Genomic DNA, 21,375 nt, shown 5'->3' with positions numbered 1-21,375 from the left:
ATGCCTCTGCTTTAGGTGCACCACCATTAGTGCCACAGCTCCAGATGCCCTCAATGCCCCCACTCTAAATGCATCCCTAATATTGCCTTTTCTTCAGTTGCCCCCCTAACACCTCTGCTCCAGGATCACCACTATTACCCTGCCTCAGATGACCCTAATGCCTCTGCTTTAGGTGCACCCCCATAAATGACCCAGCTCCAGATGCCCCCACTCTAAATGCACCGCTAATATTGCCTCTTCTCCAGTTACCCCTGCTCCAGGATCCCCACTATTACCCTGCCTCTGTTTCAGTTATGACCCTCGGTTTGTGCCCTTTGCTCACATTGCTCCTCTAGCACCTTTGCTTGGGCTTTGTTAAAGGTTATGACCTGCAAAGGGAGTTGGACTTATGACTGAAAGATTCTGCACAGTGCGTCACATTCTCCAGTATTGACACGTACTGTATGGTTTACATGGCGGTAGTGATGATATTCCGTATTTACAGGCATCACTGTTGCCATGTAAAGAGATACTGGTGGTGGAGTGGTGGAGGATTTAAAGGGGTTGTCCAGGTTTTTAGGTTATCCTCTCCACACCATAGGGCATAACTATATGATTAATGGGGTCTGATTCTGCGACCCCCATTGATCACAGGAATAGGTCCTGTTCCCCCTTTTTGATGGTGTGTCAGGCCACACATATGCCCAGCTTCTCCATTTATTCTCTTTTAGACCACTGGAAATAGCCAGCGCTGTAGTCTGCCATCTCCAGCGACCCCATAGAGAATGGATGGAGAGGCAGGGCATATGCTTTACCTGCCACTCAATCAAGAAGGGTGATCAGTGGGGGTTCCAGCATTCAGACCCCCATGGATCACTTAGTTATCTCCGATCCTGTGAACAGAGGGTAACTAGAAAAGTGGACACAGATCCTTTAACAGGCGAGCATTTCTATTTTAGTTTGACACATATTTCGTGCCAGATTAAAATTTATATTTTATTTATTTTTTTACACCCAAAGAAAACCTTTAAGGATAGGGAATGTGATAAGGTCCAACAGCTATGACACGACAGGTGATAAGTGTCTGATTGATGGGGGTCTGACTGCTAAGGATCACCATGATCGATCAAGGGAACATGGTCTTGAGATCCTTGTGTACATAGATTGGTGGTAATGTAATTGAATGTCTTAGGACCCCTTTTTTCATGATCAGTGGGTGTTCCAGCAGTCAGACCCCAGCAATCTGATATTTATCACCTATCCTGTAGATAGACAATACAGGTCATTATGGTAGGACAACCCTTTTAAAGGGATTTTGGGTATAGAGCTGAGGACATGGGTTGCTAGATGGCCGCTAGCACATCCGCAATACCCAATCCCCATAGTTCTGTGTGCTTTTATTGTGTAAAATAAACTATTTGTCACGGATGAAGTTAGCAGATAGCTGGAACATATAAATAAACAAGCGACTGGCTTGATCCCAAACTAAGGAGCTTATAGGTGAGCCCTATAAAACCCTAAGAGCTCTCCCTGACTGCTATGCACATGCAAGGGTCTGTATGGTAGACGATTGCATGCCCGCGTACCTGATACTGTGTGACACCTGAAAACCCTATAATAGTGAGGGGACACGACCACCGGCTCCCTGCACTTAATATGGACAGAGTCAGGGTCACCTAGAATCAAGCCAGCAAGGAAACACAATAAAGTAAATGACTTATCTGAACAAACAGCAGAAGCAGCCTCCAGCAGTGAACACCTCATCCAGGAAGTAGTATAAACTGCAAAGTGAGGCAGTATGGGAGGGATTATAAAGGAAGACGATTAGTTGAAATAAGTGACACCTGGCAGAAGAAAGGAGATGAGAAAGTGAAACCAAAACAAAGAACATCATACAAGAGGTAGAGAAGAACATCTGCCAGATCTGCGAGAACAGAATACCTTCCAGAATCTGGAAACAAATTGCGTGCCCCTATCAGAAATGATGTCTGAAGGAATGCCATGCAATTTAACAATATGATCAATAAACACTTGCCCCAGCGTCTTAGCATTGGGTAACCCAGGAAAGGGAATGAAATGTGCCATTTTGCTAAAATGGTCCACTACCACCAGAATCACAGACTTACCCGAGGAACGAGGCAGTTCCGTAATGAAGTCCATGGACAGATGCGTCCAAGGACGGGAAGAAATGGGTAACGGGAGGAGAGAACCCGATGGCCGTGAATGAGGGACCTTGGCACGAGCGCAGGTTTCGCAGGCTGCCACTAAACCCTCAACCGTCTTACGAAGAGCCGGCCACCAGAATCTCTGAGCAATGAGATCCACTGTGACTCTACTCCCCGGGTGCCCAGCAAGGACAGTATCGTGATGCTCCTTAAAAACCTTGTGTCGTAAAGCGAGAGGCACAAACAACCTCCCAGGAGGACAAAGATCAGGAGCCTCTGCCTGGGCTGCCTGAACCTCTGCCTCCAAATCAGGATAAAGAACAGAGACGACCACCTCTTCAGCCAAAATGGGACCCGGGTCTGCAAAGTTCCCCCCTCCCGGAAAACAACGTCACATTTTTAACCCCAGGGCGGAACGTAACAACAAAATTAAACCTAGAAAAGAACAAAGACCATCTGGCCTGTCTCGGGTTCAGACGCTTGGCCGATTCCAAGTAGGCCAGATTCTTATGGTCGGTAAACACGGTAATAGGGTGTCTGGATCCCTCTAACCAATGGCGCCATTCCTCAAAAGCTAATTTGATGGCCAACAACTCCCTCTCTCTCACATCGTAATTTCTCTCTGCAGAGGAGAGTTTCCTTGAGAAAAAGGCACACGGTCGCCATTTGGCAGGAGAGGGACCCTGAGATAAGACCGCACCCACACCCACCGCAGAAGCATCATACAAGAGGTAGAGAAGAACGTCTGCCAGATCTTCTCACAGAACTGGCGGTTACACTATTTGATACATATGCAAATTAACCTGAGACTCTTCTCTGGTCACACAAGTAAGATATGTCTCTATGTTAATTTGCATATGTATCAAATCTTTTTTTTACACAATAAAAGCACAGAGAGCTATGGGGACTGGGTATTGCGGATGTACTAGCGGCCATCTAGCAACCCATGTCCTCAGCTCTATACCCAAAATCCCGGTGGCAGGTTCCCTTTAATTATAATGTAGATTATGTACAATATGAGGAGATTAAGATTTGGTAAATTTCATGCCAGGCATTTATGCTAAAAGCGGTTAAAGTGTTTGTCTCACTTCAGTAAATGGAATTTATCATGCATTTAATACAAGGCACTTACTAATGTATGGATTTGTCCATATTGCCTCTTTTCCATCAAATTATACACAGCAGGTATCCATGTTTATTACCACCGTGTAATCCAGCAGTGGTGGCCGTGCTTACATACTATAGGGAAAGGCTGAAAGTGCGCATAGGCCAACACCTTTACCTATAGTGTGCAAGCACGACCACCTCTGCTGGATAGTGTTGAGTGCGAATTTTCGAATAGCTAATTTTTATTTCGAATATCGCCACTTCGAGAATTCACGAATATTTTGAATATAGTGTTATATATTCGTAAAATATGGAATATTCAACATTTTTTCCCATCTGAACACATGATTCCTCTCTGCTTGAGAAGGAAGCAATGTCAAGTTCACAACAATACTTAGTGCACCAATCAGTAATCTGTGGTCAGACCTGCTAAAATGTGAAGTTGCACGTAGTGTGAAAAAATATTCTAATCACTGGCGATTAGCACAATCACGAATATATTGGAGCACTTGACTCTATCTGCATATAAAGCTATTGTAATGTTCTGCCGTGCCAACCATTTTCTCCAGTCTCAAGAGAAACTCATGAAACGTCTAGATGCTTGAAAAATGTAGCCAAAAAGTGACCCACGCCTGTATTTTGCGTTATGAATTCGCATTACGTGATTTTTACATGGCTGATTTTTCGCATTCAATAAAAAAAAAAATCAAATTTGCAAATATATGATGAATATTCTACCAAATATTTGTGAAATATCGCAAATTCAAATATAGTCCTGACGCTCATCACTACTGCTGGATTGCAGAGTGGTCAAAACCATGGATACGTGCTGTGATGTGATGGAAAAGAGTCAATATGGACAATCACAATGCATTAGTAAGTACCTAGTATTAACTTTCTCTTCATGATAAATGCCAATTGCTGGAGTGAGACAAGCCCTTTAACCCCTTTAAGTGTGCTACACTTAAAGTGTAACTGTCATATTTTTTTTAATTTGCTAGTTTATTAGAGCTAGGCATGTTGATCTGAGTTAGTCTATCAATGACTGTCAAAAGATCTGTAATTACCTTATAATAACAGCTTTTATTAATGTCCCCTGTCCCTTTCCACTGCTCCCTTAAAAAACTGTTGGGGGGGGGGGGGGGTCCTTGACACTGCATGCCTGCATTAGACTTCAGAGGGAGGAGGCGTGTCTCTCAGTAATCCAATCTGATTGGCTGGCAGGGAGCTGCTGGCTACAGCAAGTGTGTATGTGAGTGAGGGAAAGCAGTTTTGGTCTCAGAGAACTGGCAGAGGAGCCATCTTGAGAAGGTCCTTATATTGTAAATGTTTAAAGAGCCATAACTATGGGGAAAACTCAAGGAAAACTGTAGTATGTGAAGAAACTAAAGATTGCTTTATGCATAATGCTGCTGCAGCAGTAACATATGCTAAAATATATTTTTTGATAAAAACATGACAGTTACATTTTAATAGGGTTAGGAATAAATGTCTTGGTGTGTGCATAGCGTGTTTCCTTTGTGTGATTGGTGTGTGCTATATATGTTTTATGTATCAGTTGTGTATGTGCAGTATGTGAAATATGCATCAGTGGCATGTGAGCAATGTATAAGTTTCTTGTGTGCCACGTGTGTCCAATGAGTGATTGGTGTGCGCTGCATGTGTCTTGTTTCTGACTTAGGCTCCATTCACACATCCGCAATTCCATTCCGCATTTTGCGGAACGGAATTGCGGACCCATTCATTTCTATGAATGCACATGGAGTATTTTTTTTTTTTTTTACGGCCCCATTGAAGTGAAGTGTACGGTACAGACATGGAGAAAAAATAAGTTAGTGGGCAGGAGCCCTAAGGTGGGCCCCCAGAATCAGTTACACTGGTGGGCCCTAAGTACCCCAGTCCGACACTGCCTAATAATGACGAACAGTCATTCTACAGTTAACAGAAGGGATTCAAACGCATGTGTTTGCACTGCCACAACATGGATTAAAAGAACCTTTTTTTTCTCCACTGGCACTACTTTATTGGTGCTGCCTCCATGTCCTTATTTTGTTCCACTTAAGAGTCATTTGGACACGGCTCCTACAGGGGCGCACAGTCTTTCTTTTTTTTTCTTTTGCTTTAAAGAAGGATGCTGTAGACTTTTTTTTAGCTAGGGGTTAGCTAGGAATGTTGGTGACTTGTATGATGTTGTGCGCTTCCATATATGTGACCTGCCTGTCATTCTGACAGTAACTGTTTCACTACCAGAAAGGACTAGCTATGCATGTTGCTGCACTGCACAGTGACGTACACACCAGGATCCATTCTTTAAAAGTCTAACTTCGGGCCGGGATAGACCTAATTTAATACACTTCATGATAAATGAATTCGTAATTAAGCAAATTTTTTCGAAAAATGCGGAGAAGGGCTGAATCGAATATTTTAATACTTCCCTCATCTCTATGCAAACTCGTAGGCCTGTATTACAGGGAATCCGCATGTTATCCAGGGATATCCTCAGAAAAGACTATTATCAGCCTAGCCTTCAGCTTTTCTATTTATAAAACTGTGGCCAAGTTACAGTCAATTGAAATGTGGCTATCATTCTCTTTTGTAAGTACAGTAATACAGAATCATCCACTTTATGTGCCTCAGTGATGCTGAATAATTTTTGGTGGGCTGCATTGATTGACAGTGGACATGTGTAGACTATTGGAAGAAGCAAAACACGATTTATCATAGGATCCAATCTAAAATCCTGAAATCGTTTGCCCTGTGTTTGGTCAATTTTCTCAGCTGGAATGTGTGTTTTTTAGATTTAATAATAATCATTTATTAATTTCTGTTTTTGACAGAAGTGCAGAGAATGTGATGCTAGAAACATGGAGCTGACAAAGGACCATAACAGCGAGTATATGCACATGGCTTCTGTCCCTCATGCAAGATGGCCGCTGCGGTAAGATATGAGGAATTTGTATTGTTTTTATATTATGAAGCAAGTTTTAAGCTATAGTAGTAAACTATGATAGCATCAAATATCAAGAGTAAAAATACTGTATAACAGTAATAACATAATGCACAATACTTTCTAAAGGTTCTTGTAACATCAGCGGTCTGTACCCATGGCATCTCCCTGCTCCCTGTGGAGACAGCTGCTGAAACGCTTACCCAACCCTCTGCTCTGATGTCTCTCTGCTCCTTCCTGGGTGGCATGGCGACTGGAGTAGCGCTGCCCCATCCACTCCACACTGGTTTGCTGCCTTCTGCTTGTCTACAGTGCCTCTGTCTGTAGGATGCGCAGGCACTCCCTCTGGCTATTAAAGGGCCAGTTCATGTCGTAGTCTGCCAGATCATGACTAGCCTTCCCATGGTATTTAAAAAGAACCTGTCATCAAGAAATGCAATTCAATCTGCAGGCAGAATTTTATAGAGCAGAATGACATGAGCAGTTTGATATATAGTTTGATGTGAAAATATTCAGCAAAACTTGTAATTTATACATTAAAACAGCTAGCTATGAATACACACTTACAAAGGGAATGCAATCAATAACTGATAAGAAAGCCCCAATTGAAGTCAGAAATTAGTTTTACATAATCTTTACCCACAAAACTATGCTGTACGTCAATCTGCTCAGCTTTTCCTGCTTTTTAACATGCTGTCTTCACACTGCACTGAATTTTGTGCTGACAGTTTAGGTCATCTTCCCCTGTAGAAGGGTGCCTGAGCAACAGGTCAGCTTCCATTTAATGGAGAGTACTCCAAGAGGTAGCAGCCTGGTGGTTCCCCTGCAGGAGACCAGATCTCTGTATAGGGGTAAAAGGTTGAATGCCGGGAAAACGTAGATAATGCCCTTAGAAGTAGCCCTAAGCCAAACTATGCTGCATTCTTAAGGAGTTAATAGATTATACTATATATTCCAAACTGATACCAATAAAAACTACAATCTGTCCAACAAAAACAAGCAAAGATTTATGGTCTTAGAATGCAGTGACACAAAAAATATTTTTTATTTTAATCAAGCCTATTATTATTGTGCCAAAACTAAAAATGTAAAAGAAACCATATATATATATATATATATATATATATATTTATATATGAAGAAAAATGGCAGCACTGACTAAAGATGTAGGTAATATATAGGTGCAAAGCCCAATGGGAGTAAGCAAATACCCAAAGTATAAAATGCAAAAAAGGGCAGAACTCCAAGGTAAAAAGGAAACCGTTTATTCACCCAAGTGGTACAGCGACGTTTGAGCTCAACAATAGAGCCTTTCTTAAGCAAGGAAAATGGACAAAGTGCTCAGTACATATAGTGTAACCAATAAAACTCCTAATTACATATCATTATCACATAATTGATAAAAAAAATTGCACAAAATCGCATCAAAAGTGAATAAAAGTGCAATAGACATGATTTGATACATAAAAAAACTTGCAATCACCGGATCAATAATTAAAATGATATCAAAATACATTGAATTCATATTGTGTATATATAATAAAGTGCCAAGTGCAAATCATCTAATAATCATAAATCACACGTGATTGATAAAGTGCAATGTGCAATTAATATGATATGCTAAATCAAAGAGGAAGAAGGATGGACCAGGGTACACTAACCAGGTGTTGAGCGATATTGTGTATAATATTCGCCAAGTTCGGCGTATCAAGATCACCACCGTGCATGCCCTGGTTGCGTTCAATGCATACAATGCGTCACCACGCCAAACGGCAAATAGAGCATGCGCATACATGCCTGACAAACTCGTCGGCCATATTAGAAAAGGTAAATAACTGGCGCATGCCCAGAACATCCTAAGACCAATCAAATCGACAACTTACTAAATGGCCACATATACATCGACTCATATAGGGGCACTAAGAGTCATAAAAAGGGCAAACGACATTGCGGACTTAAAGAATAAGCGGACACATGCTAACCAGAACGCATCCACTCATCCACTGAGCAAGGGATCATATGGATGTCCCCACGTTAATGGGGTATCCATAATCATTCCCCCCTAACATCTCCTCTCAATATTTTACAAAGTCAATACATAAACAAGTAATATTATTTGGTCCAGGAAATAGTGACACAACCCGGGTATATTGAGCAGATCATACATAAAAAAACTTTTGAACACTATTGTCGCACAAACATCTGGCAAGTGCCTCCATAATCCGTATTCATCCCATCCGTCTACAGCACATCATATGTAAAGAAAAATATAAATTAGTAAAGATTACAAAAATGTAATCATTTGTCCAAAATAAACTACCTAACACACAGACATGAGGAAAATAGATCCCCAAGGGACAAAGGGCAAGCTGACCTCTCACAATAAATCCCCAAATTTATAATCAACATTAAGGCCAGAGGGTTTCAAATAATTGAGTTTGTGTATCCAGAATAACTCCCTTTTCTTCAACATATTCACACTTTAGGTCATTTCATTTTCAGTATGTTTAAAACCCCAAAAATGATTGGAAACGGGTAAATCAAGTGTTTTTTTGCATATCGAATAACGATGATTATTGAGACGTGTTTTCATGTCCGTAGAAGTCTCACCCACATACAATAATCTACATGGGCTTGAAAGCGCATAAATAACGAAGGTAGAGTCACACTTATGGTGAAAATGTATATGATAAGAAACCCTCGAAACGGGGTGAATAAAACATTTTCCTTTCCTTATGTAATGGCAATTAACACAGCTAAGACATGGAAAACATCCCAGGCCAGCTTGTGTCAATGTAGACTGTTTAATGGTTTTAGTAGACCCAATTTCCGCTTTTACTAATTGGTCAAGCATAGAGTTGAGCGGACACTTGGATGTTTAGGTTCGACGGGTTGGGCTGAACTTCACAAAAAAGTTCAAGTTCGGGATCCGAACTTGACCCCGAACCTGACCACCGTTGAAGTCAATGGGGACCCGAACTTTTGAGCACTAAAATGGCTCTAAAAATGTAATGGAAAGGGCTAGAGGGCTCCAAATGGCCGAAAAATGTGGTTAAGAGCATGGCAAGTGCTCTGCAAACAAATGTGGATAGGGAAGTTACTTAAAATAACATAAAATACATTTTAAAAAAAAGCTGGATCTAGGAGGACGAGGTACATATGGAGTAGGAGGTTGAAAAGGCGGTGGATGTGGCGGTGTAGGTGGTAGCGGCGGTGGTGGAGGAGGAGGTAGCCAACACTGGTTTTTGTTTTTTATTTTATAATAATTTTTTTCTGTTTAAATTTGGGTAGAGCACAAAAAATTGGGAAATATAACCTGCGATAACCCCCTCCAGCCATGCTAAACAAACATTCAGACAATACACTGGCTGCAGGGCAGGCCAGCACCTCCAAGGTGTTAAGGGCAAGCTCAGGCCATGTGCCCGATTTATAGACCCAGAAGTTGAAGGGGGCAGACCCATCAATCAGTACGTGTGGGCGTGTGCACACATACTGCTCCACCATGTCGCATGTCTCCGTGATGTCCACGTTCCAATTGGATATCTTCTCTATCAACTTTCAATGTTCTTTTCTGTGCCTACCATGTTGATCACGGTTAGTGGCGAAATCAGGGTTCCACGCCGGAGAGGGAGCGTGAGAAAGGGATACCGCATCCAAGGGAGGTCAATGGCTGAAATGTGGGACAAGTTGTTAAAGCGGAAGGATCGAATAAAAGGAGGTGGCACTCGTCAATTAAAGACGAATTTTAGAAATTTAAGTCCTTGTCACCTATGCAGAGCAGGGGTTTTTCATTGGCGAAAATGGGTTAATGTCACCAACCAATGGAACAGAAGATCTTTAAAAATTTCGGTCCCTGTCAACTATGCAGAGCAGGGGTTTATTCACGGCAAAACTGTGTTCATGTCACCCACCAATTGAACAGATGATTTTACAAAAATTTGGTCCCTGTCACCTATGCAGAGCAGGGGTTTGTATACGGCAAAATTGGTAAAATGTCACCTGACAATGTAACAGACAATTTTTATTTTATTTATGTCCCTGTCACCTATGCAGAGCAGGGGCTTATTCACGGCAAAAATGGTAAAATGTCACCCAAGAATGTAACAGACGCTTTTGCTCCCTGCTCCCTCTTTTGCTGTACTGGTGCCTCTGTGCGACCACTGCCACTTCCTCCGAACTAGACAGGTCACTCGAATGACCTTGATTCCATTCGGGGTCTAGTATCTTATCATCCTCCACATCAGCCTCCACCCACTCTTTACCCCTGCCCTCCTTGTCGGTCGACATACTGCAGAAAGCCGCAGCAGTTGGGACCTGTGTTTTGTCATCATCAGAAACATGCTGCGGTGGTCTTCCAATATCCTCATCCTGAAACACAGAAACCCTGCCAGCAGAGTCATCAAAAAGCAGAAGAGACTGCTGCATGACTTGGGGCTCAGACTGCTTGCATGATTTGCAAGGGGGTGAGTTGAAAGACAGATGGCCATGGGCTGTAGGTGCCAACTCTGATCTTTCAGCAGGGGACTGGGTGAGAGACAATGCGAAGGAACTGTAGGCACTGTCAGCCCCCCAATCTGTAAAAACTTCTACTTTTGCCATGAGAGAATAGGCTTCATACCATTATGAAAGGAAAACACTGCTCACACCTAGCCAAAGATTATGGCAAAAGTCGAGAGTTTGAGTTTCGGGGAGAAAATTGACAGCATTTAAAATATTTGGAATATGAATGGTTAGAATTTTTTCCTCAGCATCTTACTTTTTACACTAAGAAATATAAAAGAGGGTTGCTCGGATAGATACTTTTCTCTGACTCTATACCAACTATTGGTTGGCTTAAGTTTGACACCATAATTGTGGCATAGTTTTGCGGCAAAATGGTGAATTTCACCCGACAATGTAAGGGTACTTTCACACTAGCGTTTTTCTTTTCCGGCGTTGAGTTCCGTCCTAGGGGCTCAAATCCGGAAAAGAACTGATCAGTTTTATCCCCATGCATTCTGAAAGGAGAGTCAGTCCTTCAGGATGCATCAGGATGTCTTCAGTTCAGTCTTTTTGACTGATCAGGCTTTTCAGAAAAACGTAGCATGCAGTATTTTTACCTCCGGCCAAAAAGCCTGAACACTTTGACTGAACGCCGGATCAGGCCTTTTTCCCATTGACTTGCATTAACGCCGGATCTGGCACTGTGTGTTCAGTCAAAACGGATCAGGCTTTTGCATGTTAAACCCGAAAAATGTGAAAAAAAAGTTAAAGTCCATAAATGGCGGATCCGTTTTTTCCAATGCATTTTTTCATTGTGATCAAAATCCTGATCAGGATTCAAATGTAATCCGTTTTCACACGTTTTTCCGGATCCGGCGGGCAGTTCCGGTGTCGGAATTGAACGCCGGATTAAAACAACGCTAGTGTGAAATTAGCCTAACAGACAAATTAGTGCAATGTATTTACCTGTCTACTAGGTAGAGCAGGGGTATATCACAGCCAAAAATTGGTGAATTTCACCCGACAATGTAACAGACAAATTAGTGAAATGAATTTCCCTGTCTACTAGGTAGAGCAGGGGTATCTCACAGCCAAAAATTTGGGATATGTAGCCCAACAATGTATGAAATGACTTAAAAAAAAAAAAATACATAAAAATAAAAATAAATTATCTTGATCTATGAGGTGGAGGGCCATATAGAGTAGGAGGTTGAGGAGGCAGTGGACATAGCGGTGTAGGTGGAAGCGGCGGTGGAGGGGGACAAGGTAGCCAACACAGTTTTTTATTTTTATTTTTATTAGGGTACACCCCAAAAGAGTGTGAAATATCAAAAATACAACAATGAGCAATTGCGCTGTAGTATAACAATGGCTGGGTAAGGCCGGTATACATGTCTATTTTGCACAAGGTACGGACAAGTGCTGTGGGATCCATGCCTGGTTCATTTTAATGAACGTGAGTTTGTCCACATTGGCTGTGGCCAGGCGGCTGCGCTTGTCTGTGATAACGCCCCCTGCCGTGATAAACACATGTTCTGACAATACACTGGCTGCAGGGCAGGCCAGCACCTCCAAGGCGTAAAGGGTAAGCTCAGGCCATGTGCCCAATTTGGAGACCCAGAAGTTGAAGGGGGCAGACCCATCATTCAGTACGTGTAGGTGTGTGCACACATACTGCTCCACCATGTTGCTGAAATTCTGCCTCCTGCTAAGACGTTCCATATCAGATGGTGGTGCTGGTTGTTGTGTCATGCTGACAAAGCTTTTCCACATTTCGGCCATGCATGTAATCGCTCATGTATGCTAGGCTGCCCAGAGGCAACGACAAGCTGTCCTCTGTGGGAGGTGTATCGTCTCTGTCCTCTGTATCCCCCCAGCCATGCATCAGTGATGGCCATGAGCTGGTTTGGGTGCCAGCCTGCTGTGAACACGGATCCTCCTCCTCCATATCCTCCAGCTCGTCCTGCGCTGTGTACCTGGCGTTTGTGGGTGCAGGAACCCACCCTCGGAGCCACTTGTGAATGACTGGCCTGAAACTCTATGAAATGATCCCTCTTCCTTCTCCTCCTCCAGTGCCACATCCTCTTCCATCGTTTTTTCAAGGAGGTATAGAAGTGGGATAGTAACGCTGAGAACAGCGTCATCAGCACTGGCCATGTTGGTGGAGTACTCGAAACAGAGCATCAAAGCACACAGGTCTCGCATGGAGGCCCACTCATTGGTTTGAAGTGGTGCTGTTCCTCAGAGCGACTCACCCGTGCGTGCTGCAGCTGAAACTCTACTATCGCCTGCTGCTGCTCGCATAGTCTGGCCAGCATGTGCAAGGTGGAGTTCCACCTTGTGGGAACGTCGCATATGAGGCGGTGAGTGGGAAGGCCAAAGTTACGCTGCAGCGCTGACAGGTGAGCAGCAGCAGGGTGAGAACGCTGAAAGCGCGCACAGACGGCATACACTTTCTGCAGCAGCTCTGACATATCGGGGAAATTTTTAAGGAACCTCTGTACCACCAAATTCAGCACATGCGCCAGACAAGGGATGTGCATCAAACCGGCTAGTCCCAGAGCTGCTACGAGATTTCGCCCATTATCGCACACCACCAGGCCGTACTTGAGGCTCACTAGCACCAACCACTCATCGGTCTGTTGTTCCATGCCCGTCCACAGCTCCTGCGCGGTGTGGGGTTTGTCCCCCAAACAGATAAGTTTTAAAACTGACTGCTATCGTTTACCCCTAGCTGTGCTGAAGTTGGTGGTGAAGGTGTTACGCTGACCGGATGAGGAGCCGGTAGAGGATGAGGAAGCTGAGAAGGAGAAGGAAGCCAAAGGAGGCAAAGAGAAGCACCCTGCAATCCTTGGTGGCGGAAGGACATGCGCCAAACTGCTATCCGCCTTAGGCCAAGCCGCCACTGTATTTACCCAGTGTGCTGTTAGGGAGATATAACGTCCCTGACCGTGCTTTCTGGTCCACATATCCGTAGTTAGGTGGACCTTGCCACAGATGGCGTTGCGCAGTGCACACCTGATTTTGTCCCCCACTTGTCTGAAGAGCTGCCATGCCAGGGTACTCCTTAGAGCTGGCTTTGGTGTGCTCGGTCCCTTGCTGAGGTGGGCAGTAGCAGGCGTACTGTCTAGGGGACGGCTGCTCCGCTTTTGCACCATGCTTCTGCTGTGCTGGTGGCTCTGTGCGACCACCGCCTCTTCCTCCAAGCTAGACAGGACACTCGCATGACCTTGATTCCATGTGGGGTCAAGACCTCATCGTCCTCCACATCATCTTCCAACCAGTCTTCACCCCTGCCCTTGTCGGTCTGCACACTTTTGAAAGCCATATCTCTTGGCACCTGTGTTTCGTCATCATCCGAGACGTGCTGCGGTGATCCTCCCATGTACTTATCCTGAAACATAAGTGGTTGGGCATCGGTGCACTCACTCTTCCACTTCTGGGGCAGGGCTATGTGGATGACCCTGGGAAACCCTGCTAGCAGAGTCATCAAAAAGCAGAAGAGACTGCTCCATGACTTGGGGCTCAGACTGCTTGGCTGATTTGCAAGGGGGTGAGGTGAAGGACTGATGGACATAAACTGCATTTGCCAACTCTGGTTTTTCAGCAGGAGACTGGGTGGGAGACAATGGAAAGGAACTGGAGGCACTGTCAGCCACCCAATCTACAATCTCCTGTACTTGTTCTGGCCTCACCATTCGTAGAGCTACATTAGGCCCTACCAAATAACGCTGAAGGTTCTGTCGCTTACTCGCACCTGAGGAAGGTGTTTCACTTGTGCGTGTAGCTGGCACCACGTCCTCTCCCTGCAACAGGAAATCCACCAGCAGCACCACAACTGGAGCCATGTCCCTTATTTGACGCCCTCCTCATTCTTTGCGTTTACCCACCAAACTAACAGATTGTTTATATCAGGCGACAATGTAACCGCTAATAGTCAACAATTAAGTTCACTGAGAGTAAGGCAGTGACGGTGTCATGAAGAGGAAAAATTTATTGAGGTCACACAACAGTGTGACAGACTAATTTTATACAATTACTTCACTGTCCCAGAAAATGTTAATTTGTCAACCAACAATGTAACTGCAGTATTGACTGGTTGTATTTGACTGTGACAAATGCAGCAAAGGCCCCAAATGTAGGGTCTTGCCCAAAATGGTGTTTTTTTAAAACCAGAATATAACAGCAGTATCTAACGCTAGTATTTGACTGTGACAAATGCAGCAAAGGCCCCGGATGTAAGGTCTTTTAAAAAATGTGTGTTTTTTAAACCCAGAATATAACAGAAGTATTTAAAGTTTGTATGTGACTGTCACAAATGCAACAAAGGTCGCAAATGTATTATCTTGCTCAAAATGGGTGTTTTTTTAAAACCAAAATATAACAGCAGTGTTCTGCTCATTTTGTGCATAATAAATGGATGTAATGTGCTGTAAAGATTATACTGAAATGTTATGTTTGACGTTGCTGCCATCTAGTGGTCAAAGTTAGTTTCTACTTCGCCAGAACTTTACAGGAAGTGTATTGTCAGAGGCAGTAACCTTTAACCTGGAACTGTATTTCCTCCATTTCATAACTGCTCCTGGTTGTGGCAGGCTGCATGCAGAGGAGCTCTTGATCTATTCCTGGACTAATGATGGAATTGTCTGTGAGTACTCTCACTGATGGAGTGAGGCTGCTGTATTATATGTAATGTACTGACACATATGTTTTGTTTATGTTTATATTGTAGTTTTACAAAGTTATTCAGAAAAGAGAATACATACAGATCTGATGTCTCACGTTTCTTGACTTCTGAATTATTGTTAAGCTGTCTGACTAGTGTTATACAACAGTTCAATAACGCGAAGCAGAACAAGCAGTATCTAACGCCAGTATTTGACCACGACAAATGCAGCAAAGGCCGCAAATGTATTATCTTGCCCAAAATGGGTGTTTTTTTAAAACCAGAATATAACAGCAGTAATTAACACTTGTATTGGACTGCCAGAAATGCAACAAAGGCAACAAATTTATTATTATGCCCAAAATTGGTATTTTTTAAAACCCAGTATATAATTGCAGTATTTAAAGTTTGTATTTCACTGTCAGAAATTCAGCAAAGGCCCCAAATGTAGGGTCTTGCCAGAATATAATTGCAGTATTTAAAGCTTTTTTTTCACTGCGACAAATGCAGCAAAGGCCCAAGATGTAGGGTATTGCAAACATGGGTGTTTTTTTAAACCCAGAATATAACAGCAGTATCTAACACTTGTATTGGATTGCCAGAAATGCAGAAAAGGCCGCAAATGTATTATCTTACCCAAAATGGGTGTTTTTTTAACCCAGTATATAATTGCAGTATTTAAAGCTTGTATTTTACTTTAAGAAATGCAGCAAAGGCCCCAGATGTAGGGTCCTGCCAAAAATGTTTTTTTTTTTTTTAAACCCAGAATATAATTGCTGTGTTTAAAGCTTGTATTTCACTGTGACAAATGCAGCAAAGGCCCCAGATGTAGGGTATTGCAAAACATTTGTGCATTTTTAAACCCAGAATAAAACTGCAGTATTTAATGCTTGTATTCCACTGTGACAAATGCAGCAAAGGCCCCAGATGTAGGGTCTTACAAAAAATGGGTGTTTTTTTAAACCCAGTATATAATTGCAGTATTTAAAGCTAGTATTTCACTGTCAGAAATGCAGCAAAGACCCCAGATGTAGGGTCTTGCCAAAAATGGGTGTTTTTTAAACCCAGAATATAATTGCAGTATTTATAGCTTGTATTTCACTGTGACAAATGCAGCAAAGGCCCCACATGTAGTGTCTTGCAAAAAAAGGGTGTTTTTTTAAACCCAGAATATAATTGCAGTATTTAAAGCTTGTATTTCACTGTGACAAATGCAGCAAAGGCCTCAGTTTTAGGGTCTTGCAAAAAAAGGGTGTTTTTTTTTAACACTGAATATAACTGCAGTATTTAAACCTTGTATTTGACTGTCACAAATGCACATATGCTGTGCTGGTGCACTGAACTTGCACAAAATGGTCGCCGACGCCCACCTAACTAACAGACGGATATAAGTTATTTTTCTGTATCACTCGGCTCAGGACAGGGTAAAAAAATGGTGCACTGCACCCACAAAACAAAATCGCTGTAGATCGCAGAGTTAACAAGCACTTCTGATAACAGATTCTTTCCTATTCTCTCCTTCACAGCAGCAGCATCTTACACTAGTAAGAGCAGAGTGACGTGCAGCGCTACGTGACTCCAGCTTATATAGAGGCTGGGTCACATGCTGCACTGGCCAATCACAGCCATGCTATTAGTAGGCATGCTGTGATGGCTTCTAAGGGCACACAAGTAAAACGCCTGTTGATTGGCTGCTCTGCAGCCTTTTAAAAAGCGCCATTAACTCGCCGAACACCGAACTCGAACACAAACTTTTACTGAAATCCTAAAGTTCAGTACGAACGAAGTTCAGCTCAACCCTAGTCACGTAGAATTTTTGACCTATGATATGAGAACAAGGGGGAGATTTTAACTCTGGAACATTCCTGTAACAACCACCAAATATGTTCCAATGACGTCTGATGACTTTGCTGATCTCAGTACTCAATTCAGAAGTATTAAGTAGAGATAAAAGGAATTCTAGACATCTGCATTTCAGACCTATTGCAAGTGCTTTGTCTGTCTAATTTGCAAGCCATGTCCTTGAGCGATTGTAATAATTTTTGTGGATAGCCACGCTGTGTGAATTTATCCACCATTGTATTCAAAGTAGTGTCCAATGCACTTTGATCAGACACAATACGTCTTTTTCTTATGAATTGTGATTAAGGGAGATGTCTGACCATATTCCTTGGGTAACAACTATTGTAGCGCAAAACTGTATTAACATCAGTAGGTTTTGTATAAAGCTGCGTGCTTAATTGACCATCGGAGAAGGACTCAGTAGTGTCCAAAAATTGAACCTCTGTATTGGAATATACCAATGTGAATTGTAATGTACTATCAACACCGTTCAAAAAACCATGGAAGTCAAGTAAATCAGTCTCTGTCCCAGTCCAAAGGAGGAAGATGTCGTCTATGTATCTCCACCACCTCAGAACATGTGTGAAGTGGTGGGACACACAGACGACATCCTCCTCAAAACATCGCATGAAAATGTTGGCGTAAGTCGGGGCCACATTTCACCCCATGGCCACGCCCCGCTTTTGAATATAGTATATATATTGAAATAAAAAGTAATTGAACTTCAAGATAACATCCAAAAGAGTTATGACAAAGTCAACAGCCTGTGAAGAAAAAGAGGACATTGCCAACATGCGAGACATCGCTTGAATGCCCTTGTGATGGTCAATAGAGGTGTACAAAAAGTCACATCAAAGGAGGCCAAAATAATTGTCTCCCTTTCAGATACATCAACCTTTTCAATTTGCATAAACAATCAGAAGAGTCTTGTATGTAGGAACTGCCACCAATAGCAAAGCTGTGCAACAGTTTATTAAGAAAGATAGCAATGTGGCTGAAAATGGAGTCAGATCCAGATACAATGGGATGTCCTGGAGGGTCAATCAGAGATTTATGAATTTTAGGTAACACATATATCACCGGAGTAACAGGATGTGTCACCATAAGATAATCAACAAGATCAGAATCAATAGTTCCAGCCACTACTGCATCAGACAAAATACACGTAATAACCTTAGCAATGTCAAACTTGGGATCAGTTTGTATAGAACAATAGACATCAGAATCACTGAGTTGTCTCAATATTTCTGCAACATATTTCTGAGTATCCATAACTACTAGTGCCCCACCCTTATCGGATGGTTTAACCGTGAGACTACGGTAATTTTTCACTTGAACAAGTGCCTCAACTTCTGTCAAGGTGAGATTAGGATATTTGAAACTAGTATCAGAATATGTGGATTTAAGTACATCTATGTCAGATCTAACAGCAGCAATAAAAGTGTCAATAGCCGGTTCTTTACAGATGATGTGCTGGAGACGGATCGGATGAATACGGATGATGGAGGCACTTGCCAGATGTTTGTACGACAATAGTGTTCAAAAGTTTTTTTCATGTATCTTCTGCTCAATATACCCAGGTTGTGTCACTATTTCCTGGACCAAATAATATCACTTGTTTATGTATTGCCTTTGTACAATATTGAGAGGAGAGCCCTCAAGGGCTTATATTGACGTGTAGGACGTTAGGGGGGAACGATTATGGATGCCCCATTAACGTGGGGACATCCATATGATCCCTCACTTAGTGGATGAGTGGATAAGTTCTGGTTAGCATGCGTCCGCTTATTCTTTAAGTCTGCAATGTCATTTGCCTTTTTTTATGACTCTTAGTGCCCCTATATGAGTCGATGTACATGTGGCCAATTAGTAAGTTTGCGATTTGATAGGTCTTAGGATGTTCTGGGCATGCGACGAGTATGGTCAACGAGTTTGTCAGGCATGTATGCGCATGCTCTATTTGACGTTTGGCGTGGTGACGCATTGTATGCATTGAACGCAACACGGGCATGCGCGGTGGTGATCTTGATGTCGCTCTACACCTGGTTAGTGTACCCTGGTCCGTCCTCCCCCCTCTTTGATTTAGCATATCATATTAATTGCACAGGGCAATTTATCAATCACATGTGATTTATGATTATTAGATGATTTGCACTTGGCACTTTATTATACAGTATATACAGGGAGTGCAGAATTATTAGGCAAGTTGTATTTTTGAGGATTCATTTTATTATTGAACAACAACCATGTTCTCAATGAACCCAAAAAACTCATTAATATCAAAGCTGAATATTTTTGGAAGTAGTTTTTAGTTTGTTTTTAGTTTTAGCTATTTTAGGGGGATATCTGTGTGTGCAGGTGACTATTACTGTGCATAATTATTAGGCAACTTAACAAAAAACAAATATATACCCATTTCAATTATTTATTTTTACCAGTGAAACCAATATAACATCTCAACATTCACAAATATACATTTCTGACATTCAAAAACAAAGCAAAAACAAATCAGTGACCAATATAGCCACCTTTCTTTGCAAGGACACTCAAAAGCCTGCCATCCATGGATTCTGTCAGTGTTTTGATCTGTTCACCATCAACATTGCGTGCAGCAGCAACCACAGCCTCCCAGACACTGTTCAGAGAGGTGTACTATTTTCCCTCCTTGTAAATCTCACATTTGATGATGGACCACAGGTTCTCAATGGGGTTCAGATCAGGTGAACAAGGAGGCCATGTCATTAGATTTTCTTCTTTTATACCCTTTCTTGCCAGCCACGCTGTGGAGTACTTGGACGCGTGTGATGGAGCATTGTCCTGCATGGAAATCATGTTTTTCTTGAAGGGTGCAGACTTCTTCCTGTACCACTGCTTGAAGAAGGTGTCTTCCAGAAACTGGCAGTAGGACTGGGAGTTGAGCTTGACTCCATCCTCAACCCGAAAAGGCCCCACAAGCTCATCTTTGATGATACCAGCCCAAACCAGTACTCCACCTCCACCTTGCTGATGTCTGAGTCGAACTGGAGCTCTCTGCCCTTTACCAATCCAGCCACGGGCCCATCCATCTGGCCCATCAAGACTCACTCTCATTTCATCAGTCCATAAAACCTTAGAAAAATCAGTCTTGAGATATTTCTTGGCCCAGTCTTGACGTTTCAGCTTGTATGTCTTGTTCAGTGGTGGTCGTCTTTCAGCCTTTCTTACCTTGGCCATGTCTCTGAGTATTGCACACCTTGTGCTTTTGGGCACTCCAGTGATGTTGCAGCTCTGAAATATGGCCAAACTGGTGGCAAGTGGCATCTTGGCAGCTGCACGCTTGACTTTTCTCAGTTCATGGGCAGTTATTTTGCGCCTTGGTTTTTCCACACGCTTCTTGCGACCCTGTTGACTATTTTGAATGAAACGCTTGATTGTTCGATGATCACGCTTCAGAAGCTTTGCAATTTTAAGAGTGCTGCATCCCTCTGCAAGATATCTCACTATTTTTGACTTTTCTGAGCCTGTCAAGTCCTTCTTTTGACCCATTTTGCCAAAGGAAAGGAAGTTGCCTAATAATTATGCACACCTAATATAGGGTGTTGATGTCATTAGACCACACCCCTTCTCATTACAGAGATGCACATCACCTAATATGCTTAATTGGTAGTAGGCTTTCGAGCCTATACAGCTTGGAGTAAGACAACATGCATAAAGAGGATGATGTGGTCAAAATACTCATTTGCCTAATAATTCTGCACGCAGTGTACACGATATGAATTCAATATATTTTGATATCATTTTAATTATTGATTACAAGTTTTTTATGTATCGAATCATGTCTATTGCACTTTTATTCACTTTTGATGCGATTTTGTGTACGTTTTTTTATCAATTATGTGATAATAATATGTAATTATGAGTTTTTTTGGTTACACTATATGTACTGAGCACTTTGTCCATTTTCCTTGCTTGAGATAGGCTCTATTGTTGAGCTGAAATGTCTCTGTACCACTTGGCTACATAAATGGTTTCCTTTTTACCTTGGAGTGCTGCCCTTTTTTGCATTTTATATATATAATATATATATATATACTGTCATGCCCCACTCTGACGATGTGCGGAGGTCAGCCAGGATAGCAGCACGAGTTTAGTATTTGTTTTGGTGCCGTGCTGGATCCGCCTCTCATCCGGTGCACTGGGTGGAGTCA

At 42.5% G+C, this 21,375-nt stretch overlaps 1 protein-coding gene across 1 annotated transcript in view; it reads left to right on the top strand.

Annotated features, from left to right (window-relative positions):
* LOC121007987 (cytotoxic T-lymphocyte protein 4-like) overlaps positions 1-21,375 on the top strand; it is a 126,202-nt gene that overhangs the window by 88,765 nt on the left and 16,062 nt on the right. Inside the window, exon 4 of the mRNA XM_040440259.1 lies at positions 6,089-6,189. Within this exon, the coding sequence (XP_040296193.1) occupies positions 6,089-6,189 (101 nt within the window). The remainder of the gene's footprint in view (positions 1-6,088; positions 6,190-21,375) is intronic.

The sequence above is a fragment of the Bufo bufo genome, chromosome 7 (assembly GCF_905171765.1).
Source record: "Bufo bufo chromosome 7, aBufBuf1.1, whole genome shotgun sequence".
Taxonomy (NCBI): Eukaryota; Metazoa; Chordata; class Amphibia; order Anura; family Bufonidae; genus Bufo; species Bufo bufo.
The sequence above is the reverse complement of the archived record's forward strand: the minus strand, read 5'-3'. Positions and strand labels throughout refer to the sequence as shown.